Genomic DNA, 24,959 nt, shown 5'->3' on the forward strand with positions numbered 1-24,959 from the left:
GTGACACGTGCATGGCTTTGTGTATGGGAGCGGGCGTTAGAGCTCCCGATGTAGCGTCACTGCAGCCGTGGATGGGGGAGTGGGGAGAGAGACTCTCGCGCTTGAATACGTTGGATAGGCGGGACCACGCGGTGCTGCCAGTCTCTCTTTCCTCTTAGGTATGGCGCTCTGGCGTGCCCATCGTATTCGTTGAGGCAGACACAAAGATAATGTATCCACCGCGGATCAGGAGAAAAGCCAGCTGGACCCTGGCAGATGAGACGGGGCGGCAAACGCACCTGCCCCAGTCTCTCCTTTGCCGCACAGTCACATGACGTACGAAGGGCAGCGGTGGCGTTCAGCCGCACCTTCTCAAAATGCTCTCTCGGCTTCACCTCTGCGCCGGTGACCCTCTTTTTTCTGTTTGCTCCTCAACTGCTCGCAGCATGCAGCACACTTGCCTCGCTCCTCTCCCCCTCCTCGTTGTTGCTATCGGCTCCTCTTCATCTCGTCGCCACAGACGCCGACATCGACCAGCGGCGGCGCGCAGACGCACGAGGGCGTGCTGCTTTTCTGGTTGCGTTCCGCTTGGCAACGGACACTGCCGAGGGAGTTTTGTGCGGATCCGCAGAGAGATCCAGTGCCGAAACACCGCGGTATGGAAGCGCACGCGAAGCATCTGCAGATGCCCCCAAGAGCAAAGACGCCCCCACGGCGTCGCTGGTGGCTCGGCCTGCTTCTACTTCTCTCCATATTGCTGGTGCCCACGGAGGCGACGCGCACGAAGAATGGAACCATCTCGACAGGGGAGGATGTCCAGTGGCCCTGGCTGCCACAGCTCGACCTCCCCATCCGCCCTGACTTCATCTCTGGGCAACGCATTATGAACGCGTCGGAGCAGTGGATGCTGCTCGCGCATGTCGGGGTTCCGTTTCACGTGGCCGTCGATGCCGGCGGCAATCTCCTGTGCATTACAGAGGTTGTCAAGTTCATGCGCACGGATGCCGCTGGCGTCTGCCCGCACTTCACGACACCACAACGCATCATGTACTACTCCTTTCACCCAGAAGAGCTGAGCCTGCTTTATGGGGAAGAGCGCTGGCTTGCCCTGCAGCGGCTACAGACGCCAGTCGCTTGGTCATTAGTGTGCAAGGAGGACGTCGGTCCTGCTGTCCGGGAAGCAGAGCGCTTCCTTGCGCAGCTCCAGGCACTGGATCCACCCGGGAAAATTACCCTAATTTCGGATGCGCAGGGGGGGAGTCGGGCGCTGTTACGGGTCTCTCTTGCTGACCTGGAGGTGCGGAGCCGTGTCATTCACCTGCCCAACAGCGTCCAGTATCGTCTGTGGCAGGTAACGACGGACTTCGATGCGTCGCTGCGCCGCGTGCAAACACATCGCCTTCTGCGTGCAAAGCTGCAGTATCACGAATCTGTTCGTGCCTTTGACAACGCTGTGGCCGAAGCCCAGCGTGATCTGTACGCGAGCCTGAAGGAGCTACGCGAAAGCGAACAGGCAGCATACGCCGCCCACCTGCGCTTCAAGCAGAGCTATCAGCGCTTTTTTCTTGAGCGCCAATCACGCCTCCGAGAAGAGAACGAGGCCACCGATGCCGCCGAGAAAGCCCGTAGGGGCGCTTCGTTGAGCCACAGCACCGTATCGCGCCAGATGGCGGGAGCTCGAGCTCGTCGTGCAGCTGGTTCGTCTGTCGCACCGGCAGTTGATGACGGCCAAACTGTGCTCTGTAGAAAGGTCTCGGCCGCGTGGCGTACACTCCGTGCCACTGGCGTTCATCACGAAGCGGAGCCGCGCGTGTCGCACCTGCGTCTTCTCCATTCTCGGCACCGGTGCTCGGAGGCATTGCCAGAGCTGCTGGTCCGTTCCTCGACTCACCACGAAGAGGCGGAGATCAGCCAGGCGGCCGCGCACGTATGGTGCGACGGTGTTTCAGAAATGCGGGCGCAACGGCGCAAGTCAGGGCGGCCGCCGACGTTCGCGCAGCTGTTTGCGGCCCTCTATAGTGTTTGGGCTAAAGAGGCGGGGGCCGCGCAAACGCTGTGTGCCGTAAGTGAAGAGAGTCCCGCAGCCGACACCGCGGCCACCCCGGCGGGGGTGAATGAGGGCTGCAGTGTGTCCGCTTTCACCACGTTTGTGGAGCGCCTAGTGCACAGCGGTGATGCGCTGAGATTTGCGCCCAAAGGTCACTTGCCCAGGTGGATACGCGCGGAGCTACACTACACCCTGGCCTTTCTGCTGCTGGTGCGATCAAAGGTGCCGCCACGGAAGCAGCTTCCTGCCACGGCATCCCCCATCGTGCGTGCGGTGGTGCACCTGCATCAGTCGCTGAGCTTAGGGTCCTACCACGCTGCTGGCGCCTTGGCGACGCTCCGGGAACACGGTATATTCACCCGACAGCAGAGCAAAGCAGCCATGGTGCTGCTTCTACGATCGATGCAACATGCGCCTACGCACCTCTGGCGCGAGCTGCTGCTGCGCCGCTTTCCTCGCACCTCTGACACAGCAACGGCGGCGCCGGCATCTAAGGCTGACGTGTCGCGGTTCCTCCGATTCGAGCAGTTTTACGCCGTGGACCACAGCTTCAGCGAGGTGGACGACCCTTTCATGACTCGCCGGAGCATCGCCACACTTGTGGCCGTAACAAACGAGAACATCAACACCGGCGACGAGGAGCCACAAATGGAGGATGTCTACCGGGAAGCAGAGGTGGAGCGGGCCAACAATGAATACGAAGGGCGCATAACGGCGCGACTGCATCGGCGACTTCTCAAGGCGCACATGTTGCTGTCCGGATTCAAGGGGGTGGAGCGTGACGTGCAGGAGTCACAGTGCGAGCTTCTCGTCATCCTCCGTCGTCTCGGCTACCTTTGCGATCTTGACGTGCAGGCATCCTTCACCAATGGCAGGCCATCACATCTACAGAGTATGCCCCCCACTTCCCCGACCACGTTGATGACCATCATCGGTGTTCCTCTGCCACACACCTGCGCCGAGCACCAGACGGAACTGGAAGACGTCCTGCGCGATGCCCGGCAGACACTTTTGAGTTGTCCAAAGGGAGCGGCGCCCCCAGGGGGAAGACGGCGGCGTCGCCTCGACGTGCCGAATTCGAAAACCCTCTTCGAGCTGCTTCAGCAGACGCTGCTGACCCTCAGCTATGTGCACCTGACCCACAAACAGCGCTACGATGTGAGTCACCTGTATGCCGCGCTCGCCTTGGAGCTGTCCCTGCGCGTCGCACATGTGACGACGACCCGCTGTTTTCAGGCGGCAAACATGAAAAACGCATTGCAGGAAGACCAGGACGTGAGCGGCAGCCGTGGAGTGCCACGCAAGTTTCTCGAGGCAGTGAGTAGGGTCGCAGAGAGCGACGACGAGGTTGCATGGGCTGCCGAGGTACTACTGGATCAGGTGCAGGGTATCGAAAACGCGTCCTTGCAGATGCGCGGCGACGGTGCGGGGTTGGAGGATCGCGTGCAGTGGGCGCTGCGTCGCTTTTCCAGTGTGGCCGACTCTGCACTTGTCTCGACCGAATCCCTCTTACTACTGGGGACGAGCCGATGGGCTGCGAGGGGCCCCTTGTCGGGCACGGCGGTAGAGGCGGCCGCGTTCGAGCGCGATTTGCCTGAATGGACAATGGAGCCTTTTGCTCTACTGCACCGACTGCTGCAGAGGCGCTCGGGCAACTCCAGTGCGACGGCGCCGCAACCGACACAGGGTCCATTGCCCGATGCTGCCGTGCCGATGGCATCTATGTGCATGGATCCCAGTGCGCCTGGCATGGATATTCACGCCCTTTTTCTCGTGTGCTTGGCAGCGATGAAGCGATGGAAGAGCGACTTTCCACTTGTGCACACACTGGACGCTACCTCCTACTCGGTTCGACGCACCGACCCGTTTGTGCTGAGCTCTTTTCTCCTGCGAACGCGCGACAGGGCAACTGGAGCACCCCTCATCTCCATAGCAAAGCTGCGCGAAACTGCGTATGCCGCCTCTCCCCACTTCCTCGGTGCTACTCAGCATTTTCTGCCGCTCGTGGACGACACAGTCGACTCGTATGCGGCACGGCTCCTGCGGTTCGCCGCGCGACACATTCACGCCTTGGAGCCGACCGTCGAACTTCTCCGCAGTGGCGGCTACGGCGTTCGCAGCACGAACTCTGGCACGGACGGCTCGACAGTGACCATTATGAGTGGCGAGCGGAGCAGCAGTCTTGATGATGGACCACCGCGAAAATCGCGCTTGCGGACGTTGCGCAAAGTAAAGCAGCGTTCCATGGAGAGCGCAGACCTGCAGCCGCTGCTCTACGCAGCGGACGTGCACGATTACCTAAACCAGTCGCGCTGGACAAGCGCTGCGAAGCTGTTGAGGTTTGTATACAATGCTGTGCTGTACCCTTTCACGACGACCGCGACAGAGGCGCTGATCGCGCACATGGAGATGCATCTGCAGCTCCTGACACCTGAGGAGCGCAATGCTGAGCTCCACCACGCATGCCGAGGGAGTGCCGAGACGACGCAATCACAGGAGGCGGTGAAGGGGGCCAAACGCACGGCGGTTTCTTCGTTCATAGACGCCTTCGCCACGAATGCCGCGCTGCGCGAGTTCTTTATTGCCGGGCAGCTGCTCGCCGTCGCGTTGGAGTCTGGCATGCCGGAGGGCTTCTCGCTTCTCCTGCTTGAAGTGACAGACCGCGGTAACCCACATCTCCGTCCTATCGCTGCGCACCTTGCGGAGTCTGTGTTCGGCCCCCTGGCGCCAGGTGTGTGGACCCAGCAACACCTCACCGCGCAGTGGCAGCGAGAGAGGAAACAGCTCGTTGGCGAGGGACCGCTTTTTGTGCTGGACGCACGCGAGCCCTTCCGCTACGCATCCATGGAAGCTCGGCAGGAGCTGTTTGCACGTGTGAGTCGGTGGAATGCGGCGAAGATGCTGCAGGGTGACGGCAACGACACCGGTGGATCGGGAGAACGCCAGTCAAGCCGTGTGTCGCAGGCGCTCGATCAGTTGCTGTGGTGCGCTGGCTTCCTCACACGACGTGTTTACCAACACACCCGTCGTGTGTACCCGTATGCGTACGAGGGCTCTCTCTTTCCCGCAGCCGATGTGGAATGCGTCGCCGAGATGAACCGTCTCTTGAAAGTCCGGAAGCCTCCTCACGTTCCGGCGGCAGCGGTGGCGAACGGAGCATCTGGACGGGCGTTAGCCGAGAGGCATAGTGCGCAGCTAAACGGCACGGCGCTGCTCCGAGACTTGACCGAGCGGCTTGGGTACGTCTACGACACTGTTCAGAATCCCCCAGCACGTCGTTTCCCTCTCTCCGCGGGCGATTTCAGCCGCAACGCGACCGCAGAGGAGCAGGAGGTTCGGCTGGCTGAACAGAACCACGACTACCCTTCTCTCTTTGCGCATGTGTCGACGCAGTTGGTGGAGCCGTGGAATCGGCTCTCCAAAGATTACAGTGAGCAGGTTGTAACCTACGGGGAGGGCTTCTACTACAATCAGCGATTGCACCGCGTCAGCGGCTATCGCTGGGGTGCTGCGCTGCAGATGTGGTGGATGCGCGTGCGCCACCTATTGCCATGGTAATCGAATCCGGCGAGAGTGCGGACGGGGGGACGCCGGGAGCATCTATTGCGCCTCCGCGCCTTGTGCTACTGGGGATGGTGTGTGGTCCTCTTGATGAGGACGCGTAAAGACGCCGACGCAGGCCACTATCGATCAAAGTTTTTCTTTCTATTCATCCGGCTCATGTATGTCACTCGCAGAGAGGTCGACTGCGCTGCCGCGAACGCTTGCACAGATCTTCACAGCGCTGTGGACTTGTTGGAGCACGAACCTGTGAAGAGGTCCCATTCTTCACGTTTAGCAGCCAAAAAGGGGAAGGGTGAGAAGACAAGAAGTGGACACTGTGTCCACCGTATCGGTCTGTTTGCGTGTGGCCGCCTCTCAGCTTTCCCATGATTTCACTTGAGTACTTGGCTACTTGACCTTCCCACTTCTTTGCTGCCGCTCCTTCTGCTCAATCTCTCTCTTTCCTTTCACAAGACTGGTAGCAAGTGGACACTCGCCTCCGCGCGTGGCACCTCCGAGGCGCCGCAGCCGCCTTCTGGAGGGGCGCCACGCAGACATCATCGCTGCCAAATGCTGGCCCCCCGCCGAATGGAGACATGGGGTCTTTTACGCCAGCTGCAGCGGAGGCTCGGGCAAAGTATGGCGACGGATGCCGGCGGGCAGAGGCTCTGCATGGCGCTGCGTCAGACAGAACTGCGGCGCTGGAGAGGCCTGTAGTCTCCACGTGACGAGCAGCGCATCGGGGCGACTCGAAGGTGCCACAGCGGACTCCTACTCTCGACCACTGGAGCGGGGCGCCTGTGCCACCTCCCGCCTCGGCCGGATGATGGGAGCAACTGCGATGCGAGGGGGGCGGGCGGGCATGGTTTCGAGGCGTGCGGCGTCTGTGGCCAGCGCCGCCTGGCACGACGACGCGGTCGGGCCTGTGGCATGCCGGGGACAGGGTGGAGCTCGACTGGTGTGCTCCATGTCGGAGAAGAGCGCACGTCGATTCAACGGTGGAATCTTCAAAGGTGAGCAGTGACACTGCGCGCGCTCGAGTATTGGCTGTATCGCACCTGACCGTGGGGGCGGGCGTCGTGGTGAGGGTTTGATGCTTCACGGATGGCGCTCTCGCGGGTTGTCTTCACAAGCGTGCATCTACCGCGCAGCGCCGTGCCGCTGCCGTTTTTTTTTTATTATTTCGATCGCTGAGAAATCGCAGGGCCCCTTCCGTCTCAGCCCCTTCCCTCTCCCGCTTTCCTCGAAAGGAACGGCTAAAAATGAATGGCTTTCTCCATTACAACTGACCGGCGTCACGGGAGCCCTTCCGTGTGTCCCGGCAGGGACGGGTGGGCAGGATACGCGCTTGCATTGCATTTTTCGCATCTTTTCTGTTTGTGCCGCCTCTTCTCTTCTGCCTCCTCCCAGAGAGTCATGAAGGCCTTTGCGCCTCTTCTCCCTGTCGCGAACCTCTCGTGCCGAAGGAACTATCTTTGTTGCTCTTCGCCTTCAACCGAAGCACTTCCCTGCCTTCCCCGTCAGGACCATAGTCTTCCCACTTCCCCGCCCTCCCCACTCACCCCTGACACACACGACTCTTGCTGTCACCTGTCTGGCGTCCCTTTCGAGTGGCACTCTTGCATGGCTGATGGACACACAAGCGCATCAGCGTCACTCAGATCTTCACACGTGCATGCACGAAGAGTCGGGCTAAGCGATATCATTCTGGCTAGGGCCTACCCCTTTTCACCCTACCCTTACCTTCATCACACAGGCACTGGGGCCGTCTCCAAAAACGAAGAACGAGTCCAGTTACTGACGTGTCTGTGACGGAGGCGCGGCATAGATGAGCCTGATGGGAATGATGTTGCGGCTGGCATGCATGGCTCTCATAGTAGCTGCCTTTGGGCTACTGTCGTCTGAAGCTTCGGGCACCGCACCCTCTCATGAAAATCGGGCGCTGATGGTGACCATCGAGAATGGGGTGCTTCCGGAAGCGAAGGCTCTTGCGCAGTTGCGACATCGCCTAGGGGAGTGGGCCTACAACTTTAACCCTGGAGAAGAGGCCTCTTTCTTCGAGGCCGAAGATGCTGCGAGTCTGCAGTGGGAGCAGCGCAAGGCCGAGTTAGCTCGGCTGCAATCGTATCGAGAAAAGCAACGCCTTGACAACTACGCAGCGGGCAGTGACGAGATGAACGCCTCAGCGAAAGGGAATACTCAGGGGCGCGGCCAAGCTACCTTGGCTATCGCTGATTACTTTTCTGAGCGGAACGTGCAGCGCCGCCAGAAGGCGAGGTTGAAGAAGCAGTCCCTCTACAACCTCAGCGATGTGAACGGGGTGACTGATGCTCGTATCGCTGTGGAAGGTGAAATAGCGGCTCTGTTGCAGCGCGTTCAGTTGGCCGGCGCAAGTGACACCGCCAATGATCAGCAGTTCCTGGGCCTCGTGGAGCGGCACTTCTCCCACACGATCGTCAACAGAAGCGCGTTGGAGGCAGCGACGCCATTGCCATCATTGCAACTTGCCCTCCTTCGAGTTCCTCTGGTGCTTGATGCAGAGGTGCTGCCATTCATGGAGCGCGAGCTGGGCTACCTGCAAGATTTGTGGAAGCTCCGCCGCGCGGAAGAGACGGCGCTGGCGACATCGAGCGGCAATGCAGAGTCGCACCTGCGGTTTCTCTTGTCGGTCGTGGAGGAAAGCAGGGCAGTTAGTGCCAAGGTGGCGGCCCTGGCAGAGCCGTTGGCCGATGCAACGGTCAGGTGGGCCATATCGACGCTCACGGCGACGCGGGAGGCGATTGTGACGAACGACGAGTCGACTGAGGCGAAGCGAGCGGAGCTGAAGCGGCTGCTCAAGCAGCAGTCTGGACTCCGCAGGATGAAGCCTTTACTAGAGAAGTACAACAAGGAGTACCTGGATAGTATGCGACGAGGGCAGCTGTTGAGCGCTGAGGCGACTCTGTTCGCGCTGAGCCTCATAGCCAAGCAGCGCTTTGGTGACGACGTGTCTGGGGTGCTGGAGGTAGTTCCCACCCTCAGTATTACCGCACCTCTCACTGGGCTACTGGAGAAGGAGTGGCGGGTGCACGTTCTAGCACCTTACGGCATGTGCGCCCTTGTTACCGCAGCCTTTGCTTGGTTATGTGAAGAGTTGAAGGAGCGTTGCCTGTCCCGAGTGCGTGCCAGCCGACTGTGCCCGCCCACCTTCTCCGCGCGTGGCGTGATAGGATCGCCTTCCAGCCGAAGGCGGCAAGTGTTTATCTTTGTCTCGCTCCTGGAGCTTATAGTGCCCCCAATTCTCCCTGTTGTGATGCTGATGAGGCAGCTGCGCGGAGCGCGGCCGCTGATGTTAGGTTTGCTTGCCGCGATGCGCCCTGGCCAGTGCGCAATGTGCCTCGCTTGTGTTGCAGTCTTGATGGGGATAAACCATCTGGTCACCTTGGTAGTGCAGCGTGTCTTTCAGGCGATGGACCCCTCTGTCTACCGCCGCCATCTCGCCAAGAAGAAGTGAGTCGTCTCTTCGCGATCCTGTGTCGAATCAGAGCCTGCATGTGCCTGAGCTGGTGTATCATTTTGTCTCTGCGGCGTATCCAGGGAGAATTCGAGTAAGGGCTGGGAGTCGAATACAGTCGCCGGAAACGTCTACGGAGTGTTGTTCAGCTTTCGAAGGCGTCTTCCCCACCCACACACCCACGCCCCCCTCGACACACACAGATAGACGTCTGTGCGAGCGCCTCGTGGCGTTTGCGCTCCTGAAGGAGACGAAGGGGGGAGGGGGAGGAGGAGACACGCTGTGGGTATCACGCTTTCATTTACAGTACCAACGGAGCGCCGGCTGCTACTGTGCCTGGTTGCCGAGTACGTCTTGTGCATGTTTCATTAGGAGCCGGCTGTGCGCGGAGGTGACGCGGGCTCCGCCCCCCCCGTCGCCTGTAACTTGTACGCCGTGAGGGACAAACAATACCCGCGGCCCACGAAAGGAAAGAGAAATAAAGGCGCCCCCTCATCAGTGAGCTGCGGTCAAACTGTCGCCGTCGGATGGCGGGGTGTCCTCGCCGTCTGTGCGACTTCGTGCGTTTCGCTTGATAGGAGAATACAGGGTTGACCGTCCGCAGTCGCGGCTCCCCCTTTTGTACGAGGGCAGCCGTCGTAATGTGCATACAAGGGCTCTGCAGTACGCGAGCCGGAGGTGATACCGAGAAGTTTTCTCCCTTTCGAGGCGGCCCTGCCCCCTCATGAGCGCACGCCCTCGGCGAAAAACGCAGCGATGCCGCGGATAGTGCCTCTTTTAGTTCTTTTGAATGCTCCACGCTCATTGTACTTGCGTCCACTGCTTCTCCTTCTTCACCTCTTTCGGCGAGTGTGTCTGTCTGTCTGTGTGTGTGTGTGTATGCGTTGACCGTCGGTGCCTATTCCACCGTCCACTTGCCCCACCCCCACTCCAAAAAAAAGAGAAGCGAACCGATAAGGAAAACACAAAAAAGAGGGTGAGAGGGGGAGGCATCGCAGCCTGAAAACGCTCAGACCGATCCAGAGAAGCGTGACGCTCGTCGTTGTCGCCGCTCTTTCTTTCGGTCGGATCTTTTCGGGCCCATCGCACTTCTCTGCACCCGCATTACAGTCCTTGCGGGCATCTCTCGCTGTGGGCGACGGTGTCTTTTAATATGTGCCCGCTTACGACTCCGACTCTGCTCCTCTTCCCCTGCACACCCCCGAGGGACCGACAGACAACGGAGCCCTGCGGTGCGTGCTTCATCCCTCTCCTGTCTGCTTCTCAGCCTTTTCGTTTCTCTGTTACCCTTAATTCCGTATAACTGTCGATACCTTTAAGTGGTGCCAACGCACATGATATGCGTGTGCGTGTGTCGTGCTGGACCCCGCCCGCCCTCCCCCCTCTGTCTCTTTTTGTTCTCACCCTGTGCCTTGCCGCTTCGCCCTCTTCCCCTCCCTACCTCCCTCCCCCCAAACGTGAAATTTGCGCAGCTGCCCTGCCTTCTCCCTCCCACAGCCGAACTTTCTTTCCTTATCCATGAGAGATGTGCTCTACGGTGAATCATCGACCTTTCGCTTGTAGTTGTCAAGCTCATCTGGGATGCGCTCTCTGCGTGCTCGCACCTGCGGCCCTTACCTCTCCTTGCACTCCGCACACTCCTACCACGACAAGACATCGTCCGCTCTTCGCTCCTCGCGCTGGCGGAGCACGGTTGCAGATGGCAGCCAGGACAATGCAGCGAAAGAACCCACGTTGCCTCCGCTCGATCACATGTACGGGCCACCGTTATACAGCCCTACTACTTCCCACCCAATAGGATCTCCTGCCACTGTCTCCGGCATTTCGTGCCCACAACTCACGCAGCGGCAGATGCGACAGCGACAGCGCAAGACGGGCGCCATGTGGCGGTGCCGGTTCGAAAGCGTTTCTCCCCGCACCTTGCCGGCCCCACGGCCGACTGTCCTGGCGCTGCCCGCTGCTTCTCCGCGCATATCTGTAAGTGCGCCGCACCCCGAAACGTGTGCAGGTGCTCTTGGAAGGAAGGCGCAGGCGGACAGAGTGAAAAGGGTACCTGCAAGCAATTTGTCTCTTTTGCGCCGTAGGAATTACACGACGGCAGGGACAGAGGGCGAGGTTTCCAGTGACGGAAGACCCAGCACGCAAGCAGGCTCTGTTGGTGCGGCTACTGACTATTCCGTTATCCATACTGCGGCGCGCGGCTCTGCGGTCGGCCCGTCGTCCGAAAAGGACCCTCTCCTAGCGTTCCTGGACACGCACGAAGAAGACGCAGCGTTGCTGCTGGCGATGTGGACGTCGCTGCATCGCAGTTGTGTCTATGGCTCTGCATTATCGGAGTCGCTAGTGCTTCAGGTGCGCTACTTTCTCCATTCCCTTCTTCGCTACCGCGCCATCGGGGCGGCAGTGCACTTCTACTACCGACTCATGGGCATTGGGGTCCAGCTACGTCAAAGCGATCTCCTCCTCCTGTTCTCGAGCTTGACTTACGATAACGCTGCGCCCACTGCAGAGGCGCAGCTGCGAAATGCAGAAGAGACGGCGGCCATGGCGAAGGACCGGAAAATTTGGTCGCAGCGATGTCAGCAGGCCTGCGTGTGCGCTGAGCGCGCTCGCACAGCGGAAGCGCCGCGCGGGAGTCTGCACAAGAGCGTTGAGGATAGAAGAGACCATGTCGTAGGGTGCCAGGCGAGTATGGTGAAGAGAACAGGTGCACCGGCGCTCTGTAAGGGTGGCCCTACGGGTGCGAATGCTTCCTTCACTGTGGCCACCCGGGATACGGCTTCGAGTGCAGAGGGATCTGGCACAACACACATCGCGGAGGGCAGCCGCGTGGACGTGTCCTCGTCCTCGCGCTGGGACCGTGGCGCCGCAGTGGACGAGGTGCACCCGCCCAGCTCCATTGCGCATCGCGTGGCTTTCCACCAACAGCCGGAGTGGATCAAGAGGTGGATCCTCTACGAAGCTTCCATGGGGACGCTAGAGGATCTCGAGGGGGCGGAGGACGACGGTCAGCTTTGGGGGCCGTCGACCTGCAGCATCGAGGACGCTGCTCGGAGCGGCAGCAGGGTGCAAGGCGGCGCCGCGGCACCGTTGGTGCAGAGGATGGAGGTGGCTGCGGTTATGGAGCATTTGCACCTGCTCGCTCTCGGCGCTATGCAGCGGGACTATATCAGCGCCACTGGGCCGCGAAAACCGCCGCGCTTGTCAAGGCAACCGCAGCGACGTTCCTCAAGTCTGTCTCGGTCTTCACATGTGGAGAGGGGCTATTGGAAGGAGGCGCTACAGGTGGTGCGAAGCGTCTGCGCCCCTGCACGCTGGCAGGCAGACCTGAGCGAGTGTGACGAAACCGCATCTCCTGAAGCGGCCGACAAATTCCTCCTCCCCGATGACGTCGTCTATGCGATGCTGTCGATGCTTCGTGAAGTGCAGAGCTGGGAGGGTGCTCTTGCGCTTCTGAAGCTGGCCATCCCGACGGCGGAACATGGAGGTGCGGGGCCAGGTGGAGCGCTCTGCATCACACCCGATTCTTTTCGGCGAGGGGCGGTTCTCTTTATGGCTTTGGCTTCTTCTGCACGACCGTGGAGGACGCAAGCAAAGGTTGAGGAGTGGATGCATAGTGCGCTGCTTCCTCGACTGGCGCGCCGCACCAGAGAGCAAGCCGAAACCACTTATAGCGAGACGTCCGCCACAGCCGCCTTTCAAGCTCTGTGGCTCAGCCACCTTTGCAGCATCAAGGCGGCCCGGCCAGACGAGTTTGTTGCGCTCGGAGAAGAGGCGATGACGTACGTGACTTCCCCCTTTACTCAAGAGGCGATTCACGGCAACCTCACCCTCATGATGGACGAAGTTCGCTTGAGCACCGGACTTGCCTTAGATGCCCTACGCCGTGCAGTACAGGAGGCCATACACCACCACCGAGCCTCGGAGTCGCTCGCCAAGTCCATTCGCACTGGCGCCTACCGGGTGGTGGGCGGCAAAGGCGCACATGACCTCCGCAGAGACCCCGAGAACAGCGACACTTCGGATCCGTTGCCACGCCCATCTGTCTCAGCGCCGGCGACGGCCATGCGCGGCATGCTGTCCCCCCATGCGAGTGTGCATTCGGCGGGAACGATTTTCTCCCCGCCGGCGCCGCGATGCTGGGGCGATGTTGTGGACGCGTTTGCCTTGTGCTGTGCAGCTGTGACCGAGACCGTTTGGCTGCGGCTGACAGTGGCTGCCTCAACGGATGGTACAGCCGCGACAGTGGAGGTGCTGCAGTTCCTGGAGCGCAGCGTGCACAGCCCAGCAGGGCTCATCGACGTGTACCAGCTCCTGTATGGGTTGTCTGTGCCACCGTCGGCGCACCACTGTAAAGGCTCGCCTTTGGCGCCAGAGGCGAACGCGATGCCGCCATCTGAGCACGCGCATATGGCGTCCCTTTTGGCCATCACGCTATTGCGACTCGTGCAGCTACTGTGTGCGCCACCGGGCCAGCAGCACCACCGCTTCAGTGCACACCTATGGAACACTGCGGAGCTGGTCCTCCTCACGGAGTTTACGGCGAAGGTGTTGGAGCAGGTTACCGCACAGCAAGTGCAGCAGCCGCCGTGGCGATGGGCAGCCGAGGAGCGCCTAAAGGAGCTCGTCAGTGTGACTGCGGCCACGGTGCGGTGCGTGGTGCGCCAGCTCAACATTGATTGCATGAATGAGAGGGCCGTGTTTGGTGCGATCGCTGACGAGCATGTCGAACTCCTCGCCCTTCTAGCTCGAGCCCTCAGCAAATCATCGGAGCTGATGGTTGCGTTGCGCCCGACTGACGCGCCTCGGGCCTTTTTACAGTCACCGGTGTGGCGAATACTCACGCGCACGTGCTCTCCCCGCCTTCTACAAGGGGTGCTCCTGTGCTTCCGCAGCTCTAGCGCCCTCGGGAGGCGCGTACGGCACCAGCTTGGCCGCCGAGATGCGGAAAACTTGGACCGTTGGATTCCACTGCCGCGACATCGTCAAAGTGCCTTCGCCCGCGGTGCAGCGCCACCGCCGTTGAAACTATGGAGGGGCGCAGGAGGCGCCACGGGGGCTGCCGCAGTGGGATATGGCGGAGGCAGGGACTTCCCTCTGGCTCTCCGTCTTCGCAGCTCCGTGTACGCAATCGTGAAGCGTGAACGCACGAGCTGGGGGGTCGGACAGGCGCTGCAGCAGCTGGCAGAGACTGCGCCAGATTGGAAGGCGAGTGTGCTTCTGTGCCACATCGTCACGAAGGATATCGCCCTCGCCCGCGGCACGTGCCCTGTGCACTTCTTTGCCACAACGCTGGATCGCATGGCACAGGATGTGAGGAGGTGTGCTGCCGCTTCAGCGTTGGCGGCAACATCGCTGCTGCAGGGAAGCCGTATGCGACCGTCTCCAGGGACCAGCAGTGCCCTCTTCACGGGTCACACGTGTGTTCCATTCAACTTGTGGCTGAGAGCGATTGACGTGTTCTGGAGCGCCGTCGATCATACTGGGCAAGTCGAAGCCGCTGCGGCGCACCACCCTGACACCTCAGCTGTGGTGGCCTCGGTCACAACGCTGCCGTCGACTCCCGTGAGCTCAGCGGCGCAGGAACGTGCCGTCCTTGCACGACTGCTGCTTCCGCTCCTGCGATTTAGCCGCGCCGCGGATCAGCGGGAGGTTGGCCGGCGATGGCGCCGCGCCTGGGCCGCGATGTACGCACCGCAGGAGAAGCAGAGCCCGAAGTGGCGTCAGCAGAACATCGAAGCACTTTCGGTGCTAGGTGACGCAGCTGCACTAACCCGCTGCGTTGCGGACTACCGGGACTGCGGCAGCGAGGCGCTGCTGTGCTCGGTGGCTCTTCGGCACGGTGATTGGCACTCCGCCTTGGGAGCCGTATTCAAGATATGTGGCTCTCTCGAGGAGCGTCGCGCTACTGGCACGGCGTTCTCAGCCGCCGTAGCCCTCACCATCTTGACGCTGCTGGCAAAGTCGCCGATGAATCTTAGCAACACGGCTATGCGCTTGCGCACCATTCAGTGCGAGACATGGGATGCGGAATGCAGTCTTGCGGTGGTGCGGCTGCTATTGCGTGGTCGCCGATGGCGCCTTGCGCTGACCCATGTCGACGAGGCGCTGGATCTGCCCGACATGCAGCGAGTCAGAGCGACGGTGCTACTGGGCCCCCCCAGCGGTTCCCGGAAGGAAGCCCCTTCCACTTCGCCCACCGAGGCGATGCTGGCGCACTACGCTCAGCTGCTTACGGCGGCGCTGCAGGCGGCGGCTATCGGTGGTGACAGCGAACGCGCACCAGTGTACTACAACGCCTTCAAAGCACTGCTGCGTTACGTCTTCGGTGATGTGGTCGACATGGACGCTTTTCATGCTGCGGAGGACTCTCAGCATCGAAACGATGATGACGGGCTGGACGCTGCGCTGTCGATGACGAACGTTTCAGGAAGGGGAGAAGGTCAAGCGTCACATATGGAGGGTTCCCTACAGCGGACAGTACAAGACCTTGCACCGCGCGCGCGCATGCTGTTCTTCCGTGCAATGACAAAGAAGATGCTCACGCCCCATCCCGCGAGGAGCTGATCAGAGGCTCGTTTTTTTTCTTGCGAGAAGAGCATAACATGGGTCTGTCTTACGAATTCAGAGCCCTGCGAGACGAGTGTGAACCGATTGCCTGTCTCGCGCTCGGCGTCCGTGCCGTGCTGACTTGGGGATCTTCCCGATGAGCCCGAATGACAAGCAGATACGTCGGTGCGTCGTATCCCGTGGCTCCGGTGTCCCAACTCTCTCTGCGGAGAAGCGCAGCTATCTCTTGTCCGCTACGGATGAAATATTGCGTCGGTGGTTCACAGAAAGTCCGCCACCTTCAGAATAGAGAGAGACAGGGCAAAGTATGGCGACGGATGCCGGCGGGCAGAGGCTCTGCATGGCGCTGCGTCAGACAGAACTGCGGCGCTGGAGAGGCCTGTAGTCTCCACGTGACGAGCAGCGCATCGGGGCGACTCGAAGGTGCCACAGCGGACTCCTACTCTCGACCACTGGAGCGGGGCGCCTGTGCCACCTCCCGCCTCGGCCGGATGATGGGAGCAACTGCGATGCGAGGGGGGCGGGCGGGCATGGTTTCGAGGCGTGCGGCGTCTGTGGCCAGCGCCGCCTGGCACGACGACGCGGTCGGGCCTGTGGCATGCCGGGGACAGGGTGGAGCTCGACTGGTGTGCTCCATGTCGGAGAAGAGCGCACGTCGATTCAACGGTGGAATCTTCAAAGGTGAGCAGTGACACTGCGCGCGCTCGAGTATTGGCTGTATCGCACCTGACCGTGGGGGCGGGCGTCGAGGTCCTCGCGGGCATTCTCCTTGCGTAGCCAACAAGATACCGCGTAAGGGCTCGAAAAGGGGCTGAGCTGAATGTGGTTCATGTCTGCATGTCTTTTTTTTCTGGACCCACGAATCGAAGATACAGAAGAGACAGCCGAGAGGGGCTTCCGCCTTGTTGCAATGAGTTTAGGGAGCGCTGCGGGGGTACTTACACAGAGTAGTAGAGGCTCCTACGCTTGTGCCGAGGCACCGTTCATGTTGGATGCTCTGTGAACCTGTGTCTGGTGACACTTGCCTGATCCACAGGGTGGCAACGAAAGTCATGTGGACGAGGCGCACGGACCGCGCGAACAGCGATTTCTGTAGCGTCTTGCGGAGCCCCCACTGCAAAGAGCTTTCTGCGGTGCTTGCACTTTTCCTCTGCTCTCTCTCTGTCTCTCTGTCTGTCTTGCTTCCCCCGTCGCCTGTTCTCCACGTCACCGGCAACGCGTGGCGGTGGCTATGAAAGATGTGCGTGCGTGTTTTTAATGACGACTCTCTCGAAATGGCGCATTGCCTAACATGGAAGGTGCTCGACCAGCGGGAGACAGAGGAATGCCTGGAGGCGGTAGACCTCGAGGCCCTGCGACTCGTCATCAAGCGCATCGACAGCGATCGCTCCGGGGAGCTGCTATACTCGCGAGAGCGAAGTGTAGCCCAGATAAATGTGTTACTGGAGCTCTACGGCCACCTTGTTTTGTTTGCCAAGGCGTCGATGTTCTCTCCTTTCAAAGCAAGTACGCTCTTCGGCATCGTGCATGAAGTGCACGAAGCCAGCGTTGCTGACCGGCTTTCCCGTGCCAAGTCGTACGACCTTCTCCGCGAGCTCGTGGTGCGGCACAGCGTGCATCGACCGCCCTACTCCACGATGGTATTTAGCGTTCGAGAGGTGCAGGACATCGATACGTACATGATGAGCACGTACTACCGCCACTACAAAATGTACGTGTACTGCTTTGTGCCTCGCGAAGTGGCGACCCTGAGGACGGTCATGCTCAACGACATGGCGGAGACGCCGCCAGCCCAACTCCCGCCCCTCACTGCTGCCTTGAGAGAGGATGACTGGAAGGAAAAAGTGCAGGAGAAGGTGCGCGCAATTGAGGAGGCGGAGATGGAGGATCAGCTGCTCATCTCAGATGCGGTCTCGGAGGCGCAGAGGAACGCTGCCACGCTTGACAATCCCAAATTTAAGGAGGGTATTCGCGAGCAGCTGGCAGCTATCCGAGACGCGGTGCTGAGCAAGTCAAGTGACCGACTCGGCCTCGTGGAGGAGAAACTCGCAGCCATCGAGGCTAAAGTGACCGAAGCACTCAGCGGCAACCGTAGCCGTCAGGGCTCGAAAGGGTCGTCCAAGAGAAAGTGACATAATGGTCACCTAATGACGGAGCCCATCAAGAGGAGCGGTGCGGCGCGGTGACTCCCTTTCATTTTTCGCTTCCTCTCTTGCTCTCGATGCACCCCTCTGCCCTTCTCCATCCCTTTTTTTGTTCATTTGTCTGCCGGCCTCTTGTCCCTTCTCACACTCCACACTTGTCTATGTCGCCGTTCCTATTGCTCAGTCGCGTCCCTGTTCTGGCCACACTGCTGCTGCTTCTGGGCTCGCAACCGCTGTCGTTCGTGCAGGCGTGCCGCTTAACGAGGAGCGAGCCGTTGGCTGTCATGTAATCTAGCCAGATTCCTCTTTCTTCTTTGTCTGGGCGAGTGTGTGTGCATGGGTACAGAAGAGCGTTGGCGCTCTGTACCTGTTTGCGGTCGCGTCATCGAAAACAAAAAGCAGTTGATCGGGTGACATGCGGTTGGCAGATGGGCCGTCGTGGGCCTCCTCTGCAGGCGCTTTCTTTTTGAAAGATGGCTGCAGGCGCCCCCGACATGTCACTGTCGTTTTTTCTCCTTGGAAGGAGCGCCGTTGTGCGCCTCAATTTTATCGATGCCTGCTTGTGTAGGTGCGTGTCTGCGTAAACCCCTCGAATGCAGCTGACTCATACTCCGAGTCGGCTGATGTCCTCCTCAGCTCTCACGGTCTCGCATCGTTGTTCTCCCGCACCCCTCTCCTCCTCCTCTCTCTCTCGCTGGTATCTGTTCATAATGGACTTCGTTTGCCGTGGGCCGTGTGGGGAAGAGGGAGCGTCACACCTACAACAGAAGAGCTGAGGAAAGAAAAAAAAGCAAACGTTTTAGCGCTGCTTTCATCAGCGCTGCTTTCGTCTGGCAAACTGCTGTGCTCTTGCTCCGCGTCTGTGTATCTCTTGGTGGCGCGGCGGAGCGCGCGTTTTCCTAGGCTCTATGGCGCATATGTTGGCAGCCACACACCTTGTTGGTAGAGCCTCCCACCCTTAGGCCACCCTTCAAGGCACTGGGCGTGCGATTCATCCAACCAAGGACGCGCTACTCGTTCTATCTCCACGTGTAAAGACGGGCACTAGGGGGGGCACAGCTTTTCGCGCGGCCGTGCTAGCGGCTTCACACCGTCGTCGCCTCGAGCAACACCTCTTCACTCCTCACTCACTTGACTGCGCTCCTTTGCCGAGTTGGTGCAGCATGAAGTCTTTTAGTTCACATCGGCGCCTTTTACAACGGCCGCCATGGGCGCCGTTGTCAGGCCTCGTGCGTCGAACACGACTAGGGGGCGGGTCTGCCGCACTGTTGCTGCGACTAAGTCCGTCAAGGTGCCGCAGCACCGCTGTACTTTGCGTTCCTGCCGCATCTATCAGTAGCAGCAGCACTTCTGGCTCATCGGGAAAGAAAAGTCCCGTGTACTACAATTTCGCCACCCCAGTGGATGAGATTTGTGAAGCGGCGGGAGATGGGGGTCTTTGCCGACGGCGGCTGCGCCTCATGTCGCAGGCTCGAGAGGAAGGCCGTCTGCTGGTGGCGCCGCGCAAGCCGGATCCGAAAGACCCGGGGCAGCGTTTCAACATTTTTCGACGCGATTTTTACGATTACGGTAGCTCCCCCAAGTCGCAACAGAACATCTCGGTGAGCGTCGACGCGAGCCTTCGCCGATTCCTCGACATGTTCTGTGACTACGATGCCAAACGCTGCAAACTGTGCAATGAGACCTTCACGCAGTGGCACCTACACGCCAGCGGCATCCCTCACGCTGGGCGGGAGGGGATGCTGCTGGAGCTGGTTCGCCCGTATTGCGGTACTCCAGATGAGTTGATAGAGATGTGGTGGCAGCGACTAAACTTGTGCGCTGCGTTCCACCGACTTCCCTCGTTAAGCCACGACAACCCCCACATTCGCAAGCGGCGTCTTCTGTACCTGCTGCGTTTTCTGAAAGACCGCGGCGTCCTCGTGGAGACGTTCAACGTGAGCGACAGCCGCTCCAACTCGATGCGCACCTGGGAATTCGAGCGACTTGAGTTCGTTGGTGACAATGTGGTCAAATACGTGCTGAACAGCATCATCCACTGCACGTTTCCGCCACATGAAGGGGGTACGAGAGGAAGACTGACGCTTTTTCAGTTCGTGATGGACGGCAACGATGGTCTGGCGCGGGGCTACGACCACCTCGACCTCCAGCAGCTCGCCTCCAGCGTGAAGGTGGTGAGCAAGTTCAAGAGCGACATTGTCGAGACCCTCTTCGCGGAGTTGCAGATGTATCTCTGGAGCACGCAGCACGACGTCGGCACCTCACCCCTTGTGTTCCCCTTCACAAAAGACATTTACACCCTGCGAGCGGTGGTGCAGCATGTTTTGTATGAGCTGGCGATTGAGCTGTTCCTCTACCATATTCGCCAAATCAATGGCATGCTGCAACGTGTGATGCGTGAGAACGATTTGCACTTCGTCAACACGGACTGCGCGCTGAAGCGAACCGCAGAGGCTGAGGCTAAGTATGCGGGGTTCAGAACGCACCGTGGCGGTATTGATGACAGTGGTGACTGTGACATTCCGAAAAACTGCTGTGTACCACTGGCACCCGCCACCAGAGCGACGCTTTCGAAAACGCGCGAGCAGCGCAAGCGCTTACACGGCCTCGGTGCGGCACTCTTCCTCGAGTCCACCAACTACGACGACTTCAAACGTGTGGTCCCGATTGGTGGGCTTCTGCCGCGACCATTTGCAAGGGAAGAGTTATCTGTGATCCCAAACTACATGCCGCATCTTCGGAAAGATAGCGTGATGACGGTGAAGGTGAGGAATGTCGGGCGTGCCGGCTGGTCGACGCTGCGCGGCCCTGCCGCAGCTCTGGACGCGAGGAACGCTGTCGCTGACGGTCTTGGCCTCAGCGCCGAAGTGAAACCTCGTCTTGGAGGCCGGCCAGCGATCTTGTCAGTTCCGCGTCTCAAGGACGAGGAGCTCATCCCCGAGCTCATTTAAACTCCGCGCAGGCGTTTTGCCTTGTGTTTTGTTGCTTCCTTGCGTCTGCGGAGACGGATGGCGAGAGAGGGACGAAGGGCAGCAGATTCAGGAAATCAAAAAGGCGTCTGTGCCACGGCGGCCTCTCCCCAACCACCCCGACGCAGCTGCTAGCTGACTTTTCTACGAGTGGCAAGGCAGATGCTCACACGCGCGCTTGTAGACGGGTCTCAGGAGAAAGTAAGGGCCCCCGCTGAGGTGGTTACGACCTCTCTATTCGCGGCGAAGCGACTCTGCCAGGGGAAGAGCCCGCCGGTGGACTGCCCGCTCCACGACGACGGAAATAGCAAAGCGGAAGAGAGCAGCGACGTCGACGCACGTGCCGCCAGCAGGGAAACCTTTTCCCTCTAACGCCGTCCGCCGACTGTGCGCGCTTTTGTGCAGGAGAGGAGCATCGGTGACATGGCGCCGTCGTCGCTCGTCAATCCTGTGCTGTCTTGGCGGACTATCCCACAAACTTTTACTCCATGCCACTGCCCTCTTTCCGCCACCATTCCCACCACCCCTCCTCTTCATTCCTCGTTGGCCCGCTGCGCTGTGCACAATCTGAGTGTCTCACCACCACCACCACCGACTTGCGCCTTCGCTGTCTCCACTATCCTGTGCACTGGCGCACGCTCCAGCCGCATAGAATTTGACCGCACGCACTCACGCACGCTTCGCGGCACGCAGCGACGTGCCATCGGCCCCGTGACTTCACACTTCTCTCTCTTTCCCCTTTTCTTTTTCCTCCTCTCCTCCACCGCCCTATCTCCCTCTTGTGCCTCCTCCTTCTCCTGTCCGTCCTTCGCCACCATCAGCGACGCCCCTTATTCGCATACAGACAGAAAACCCTTTCAGAGCGCATCAGCTTTATTTTTTTAATCGGACTGTTTCGGGGCTGGGCCGTACTGCGCTCAGTCAATGCTTATTGGCGGGCTCATTTTGAGGAACATCAACGCAAGACTGGCAGCCTCTCTGACGCACCCCTTCACTCCTCCCACCACCCTTTACGGCTCTCCATAGACAATACCTCTGTAGTCGTCGGCGGTCATCGCTTCGCTCACGCCACTGTGCGGGCCGCAAAGTCACTTTGCTGTGTAGCCGCTCAAGCGTCTCGAGTAGGCTGCACAGGGCGGCTGCACTGCTCATGATCACCGCTCGGTCGCCTTATCAAGTCTACAAGGCGGCGGACGCCAGTGGCACCGTCGCCGACTTCAACTCCTTGCCTTCCGAGGAGGTGCTGCCGTACAAGATCGCGTCAGCTGAGGAGACACTTGTGGCGTCCCTCTCTATTGTCGAATCGAACGAGGAGCAACGAGGCAAGTACGCTGTCTCCGCCCTGCGCGCAGCGAGCACGTACATCTCTCATCTGATCAGTTACATTCCCCTCTCCGCACGCTCACAGACTGCAAAAAAGGTGCAAATTAACATCGACGCCATCGTGCGCACTGTCATGCTCTTCGCCACCAGCGCGGAGCTGCTGCAAAGTGCCATGAACATGGTACTGGAAAACGCCGCGGGAGGGCAGGTCTCGCTGAAGGACCTCTCCGACCTGGAAGGAGCGCTCCAGGCGATGGAGAAGGGGCACCGGCAGAAGGCGAAGGGGGCTGGGGAGAAGGTGGATATGCTGCGCAAGGTGGCGCCGGAGCCGGGGATGGCTTCGTCCAGCGCGGCAAAACGACCCGGCACGGTGTCCTTGGCTGCAGCGGAGGACAGCAGCGGTGCCGCGTCGAACGTCGTCGGCTCTTCTCGACAGCGCCGCCGCCGCTCGCAGTCCGCCGACGGCCCTGCCGCGAATGCACGCATGCATAGAGACGCGGCTGCACTAAAGGTGGCAAAGACTGAGGGTGACGGCGATAGCGCTCCGCACGCCTCTGTCTATCCGCCAAAGCCCTCGGACGCGCCCAAGAGCTTGCGCGCCGGCCGAGGCGGCGGGCTCGTCTGGGGCCGTCTGCGCGGTTTATCGAGCGGCGAAAAGAAGGTTGTCGCTCTGCTGAACTCGACGATTCAGGTACTTGCGCACATCTTCGCCACGAAGTTCAACGATCTTGTCCCCATCTTCGACGTGCTCGGTGAGCGCCTTCAGACGGCGCAGGCCATAATAGACGCCGAACGTGCCCAATACAAGGTGAAGAATGACAAGAAAGTTGCAGAGCCGTTTCACGACGTCACTCTGGGCCCTGTTCAGCTGGCTCTGGAGCGGTCTAGTGAGACTTTCCGCAGCGATGAGGAGTGTCGCTACGAGCTCGATGAAGACTTGTTGCACCCCATCGCGCATGCGTGCCTGAGTGTCATCAACCACATCGAAGGCTTCTCAACCGAGCCCTTCAAAGGACCGACCCCAGAGGAGCTGATGCGGAAGCAACAGCTGCGCGACGCGGCGCGGGCTAAGCGCGAGGAGGCGAAGCGCCGGACTCTCGAAAAGGCCGAGGCGAAGGCGGAGCTGGAGCGCAAGAAAGAAGAGGAGCGGCAGCTCCTGCGGCGGCGTCTTGGCAATGACAATGGCGAACACGAGGACAAGCTGGAAGAGGACACCACGCTCGTCACTCCGTCGACGTTAGGGTACGTGGATTACGCTGCAGCACTGCCGCTTGGCACTCCTGACCTTTTCGAAAAAGCGCTGAATGTGTGGAGCATGCTTGCATCCGTTCCGAGGGCTCTGAACCTGTCGCAGATGCACTTGGCCACCTTCCTGAAAGGCATCGCGTGCGAGGATCAGGACGCTAACGGGCTAATGGAGGAGGTGACGAAGTGTCTGCTAGATGTTTGCATGGAAAACGTCCGCATCCGCTCTCCAGAGACGCCGCGTATCACGACGCGTGGGAAAAACTGGTTTGATGCGCTTGTCGAGTTCGTCGGGGTGGCGAGTGGGAACAAAAAGCGGCGGCAGCAGCAGCAGCGGCGGCGCCGGGACTCTAGCACAGAAGAAGTGGAAAGCGGGGAGAGCGATGGAGAGAGCGACACCGAATCTGTGTCCTCGACATCGTCTTCACCGTCGTCCTCTTCGTCGAAAGGGGACCACACCATCAAGTCATCGGAGGAAGGAAACTCCTCCCCGTCGGAAGAGAGGCTCAGAGGTGGTGGGGCCGATGGTGGCGAACGCGCTGCCGAAGCCACCCCAGAAGAAGAGCTGGACGCTGACCCCTTCTTGATGGAGCTGAAGAAGACGATGACGAAGGTAGCGGAGCTCCGCTCCTTGGCATCGTGGGGCAACATCGATGCCGCTGATCGACTGAATCTGCTCCAGTTCTGCGTGCTGGAGGCACTTGGCAGTGATGACGTGCGCAACGAAGCAGATCGTCTGCTGAAGGAGCACGACGACGAAGTGTTAAGCGTCGAGAAGAAGTTAAAGGAGATTCGAGAGGAGGCAGAGAAGGAACTAAAGGTACTGTTGCGGACGCTGCCGTCCCTCTCTGTCGCAGCTAACCGTAAAAAAAAGGCGCAGGAGAGCAAACAGAAGACCGATGCAGCAACAGCGGCGGACAAGCTGGAGACCGACGACGGCGATGAGGACAGACGGGACGGCGACGGGGCTGAGGGGGCGGAGAAGGAAAAGGACCCGGAAGAGGCACTGCGGGCTTTCAAGGCGGACCGCGAGGTCATTCTGAGAAGCGTTGATGGCAAGCGCGAAGAGGCCTACGCACGGCTGTTCAGCATGCAGGATGGCGAAGACAACGGGGCCATCATCGAGCCTCTTGGCATGGACCGCTATCGACGCCTCTACTGGCGTTTTCCGATGGAGCGAGTCGTGCACGTGCAAAGCGTCCCCAACCTTACAGCTTCCACATTTCCGATCCTCCTGGAGCCACCGGAACTCAAAAAGCGTCGCATCCCCTTGCGGTCGCTTTTTCTGGACGACGAGGAGGAAAACGCAGTGCGCGGGGGGCGTCGGCGTGGGGGAAAGACCTCGATCGAGGCGGACGATACAGCCGGTGCCGGCGTCGACACGAGTGCGTGGCAGACAACATGGGGTATTATCCCACACGACTACCTGGGGACCTTTGCGAAAACCCTGGACCGTCGCGGAGAACGGGAGGGGCCTCTGCGACACGCGCTCGAGACTCTGGAGCCGTACCTGACGAAATTGGAAGAGCCCCGGGAAGGTCGCGAGACACGGGCGCGTGCGCACATGTTCGGGTACTTCAACCGCCTGAAGGTCGACTACACGTACTAGTATGACGGCGCGTCTTCTCTCCTCAAAATCGAAGCGC

General features: G+C 60.1%; 6 protein-coding genes across 6 annotated transcripts; all 6 read left to right on the forward strand.

Moving 5' to 3' along the window:
• Positions 1–664: 664 nt before the first annotated feature.
• Positions 665–5,584, forward strand: LSCM1_00104 (uncharacterized protein; the record flags this gene model as incomplete). The annotated part of the gene is made up of 1 exon (XM_067317763.1): positions 665–5,584. One exon carries the CDS (start codon positions 665–667, stop codon positions 5,582–5,584), a length of 4,920 nt encoding a protein of 1,639 aa, XP_067173868.1.
• Positions 5,585–7,397: 1,813 nt separating this feature from the next.
• Positions 7,398–9,062, forward strand: LSCM1_00105 (uncharacterized protein; the record flags this gene model as incomplete). Its single annotated transcript, XM_067317764.1, has 1 exon — positions 7,398–9,062. The coding sequence occupies one exon, from the start codon at positions 7,398–7,400 to the stop codon at positions 9,060–9,062; it is 1,665 nt and encodes a 554-aa protein (XP_067173869.1).
• Positions 9,063–10,643: 1,581 nt separating this feature from the next.
• LSCM1_00106 (uncharacterized protein) lies at positions 10,644–15,629 on the forward strand (the record flags this gene model as incomplete). The annotated part of the gene is made up of 1 exon (XM_067317765.1): positions 10,644–15,629. One exon carries the CDS (start codon positions 10,644–10,646, stop codon positions 15,627–15,629), a length of 4,986 nt encoding a protein of 1,661 aa, XP_067173870.1.
• A 1,277-nt stretch (positions 15,630–16,906) lies between these two features.
• On the forward strand, positions 16,907–17,764 carry LSCM1_00107 (uncharacterized protein; the record flags this gene model as incomplete). The annotated part of the gene is made up of 1 exon (XM_067317766.1): positions 16,907–17,764. The coding sequence occupies one exon, from the start codon at positions 16,907–16,909 to the stop codon at positions 17,762–17,764; it is 858 nt and encodes a 285-aa protein (XP_067173871.1).
• A 1,175-nt stretch (positions 17,765–18,939) lies between these two features.
• Positions 18,940–20,727, forward strand: LSCM1_00108 (uncharacterized protein; the record flags this gene model as incomplete). Its single annotated transcript, XM_067317767.1, has 1 exon — positions 18,940–20,727. The coding sequence occupies one exon, from the start codon at positions 18,940–18,942 to the stop codon at positions 20,725–20,727; it is 1,788 nt and encodes a 595-aa protein (XP_067173872.1).
• A 1,168-nt stretch (positions 20,728–21,895) lies between these two features.
• Positions 21,896–24,922, forward strand: LSCM1_00109 (uncharacterized protein; the record flags this gene model as incomplete). The annotated part of the gene is made up of 1 exon (XM_067317768.1): positions 21,896–24,922. The coding sequence occupies one exon, from the start codon at positions 21,896–21,898 to the stop codon at positions 24,920–24,922; it is 3,027 nt and encodes a 1,008-aa protein (XP_067173873.1).
• Between the last annotated feature and the right edge of the window lie 37 nt (positions 24,923–24,959).

This window comes from Leishmania martiniquensis, chromosome 36 (assembly GCF_017916325.1).
Source record: "Leishmania martiniquensis isolate LSCM1 chromosome 36, whole genome shotgun sequence".
NCBI lineage: Eukaryota > Euglenozoa > Kinetoplastea > Trypanosomatida > Trypanosomatidae > Leishmania > Leishmania martiniquensis.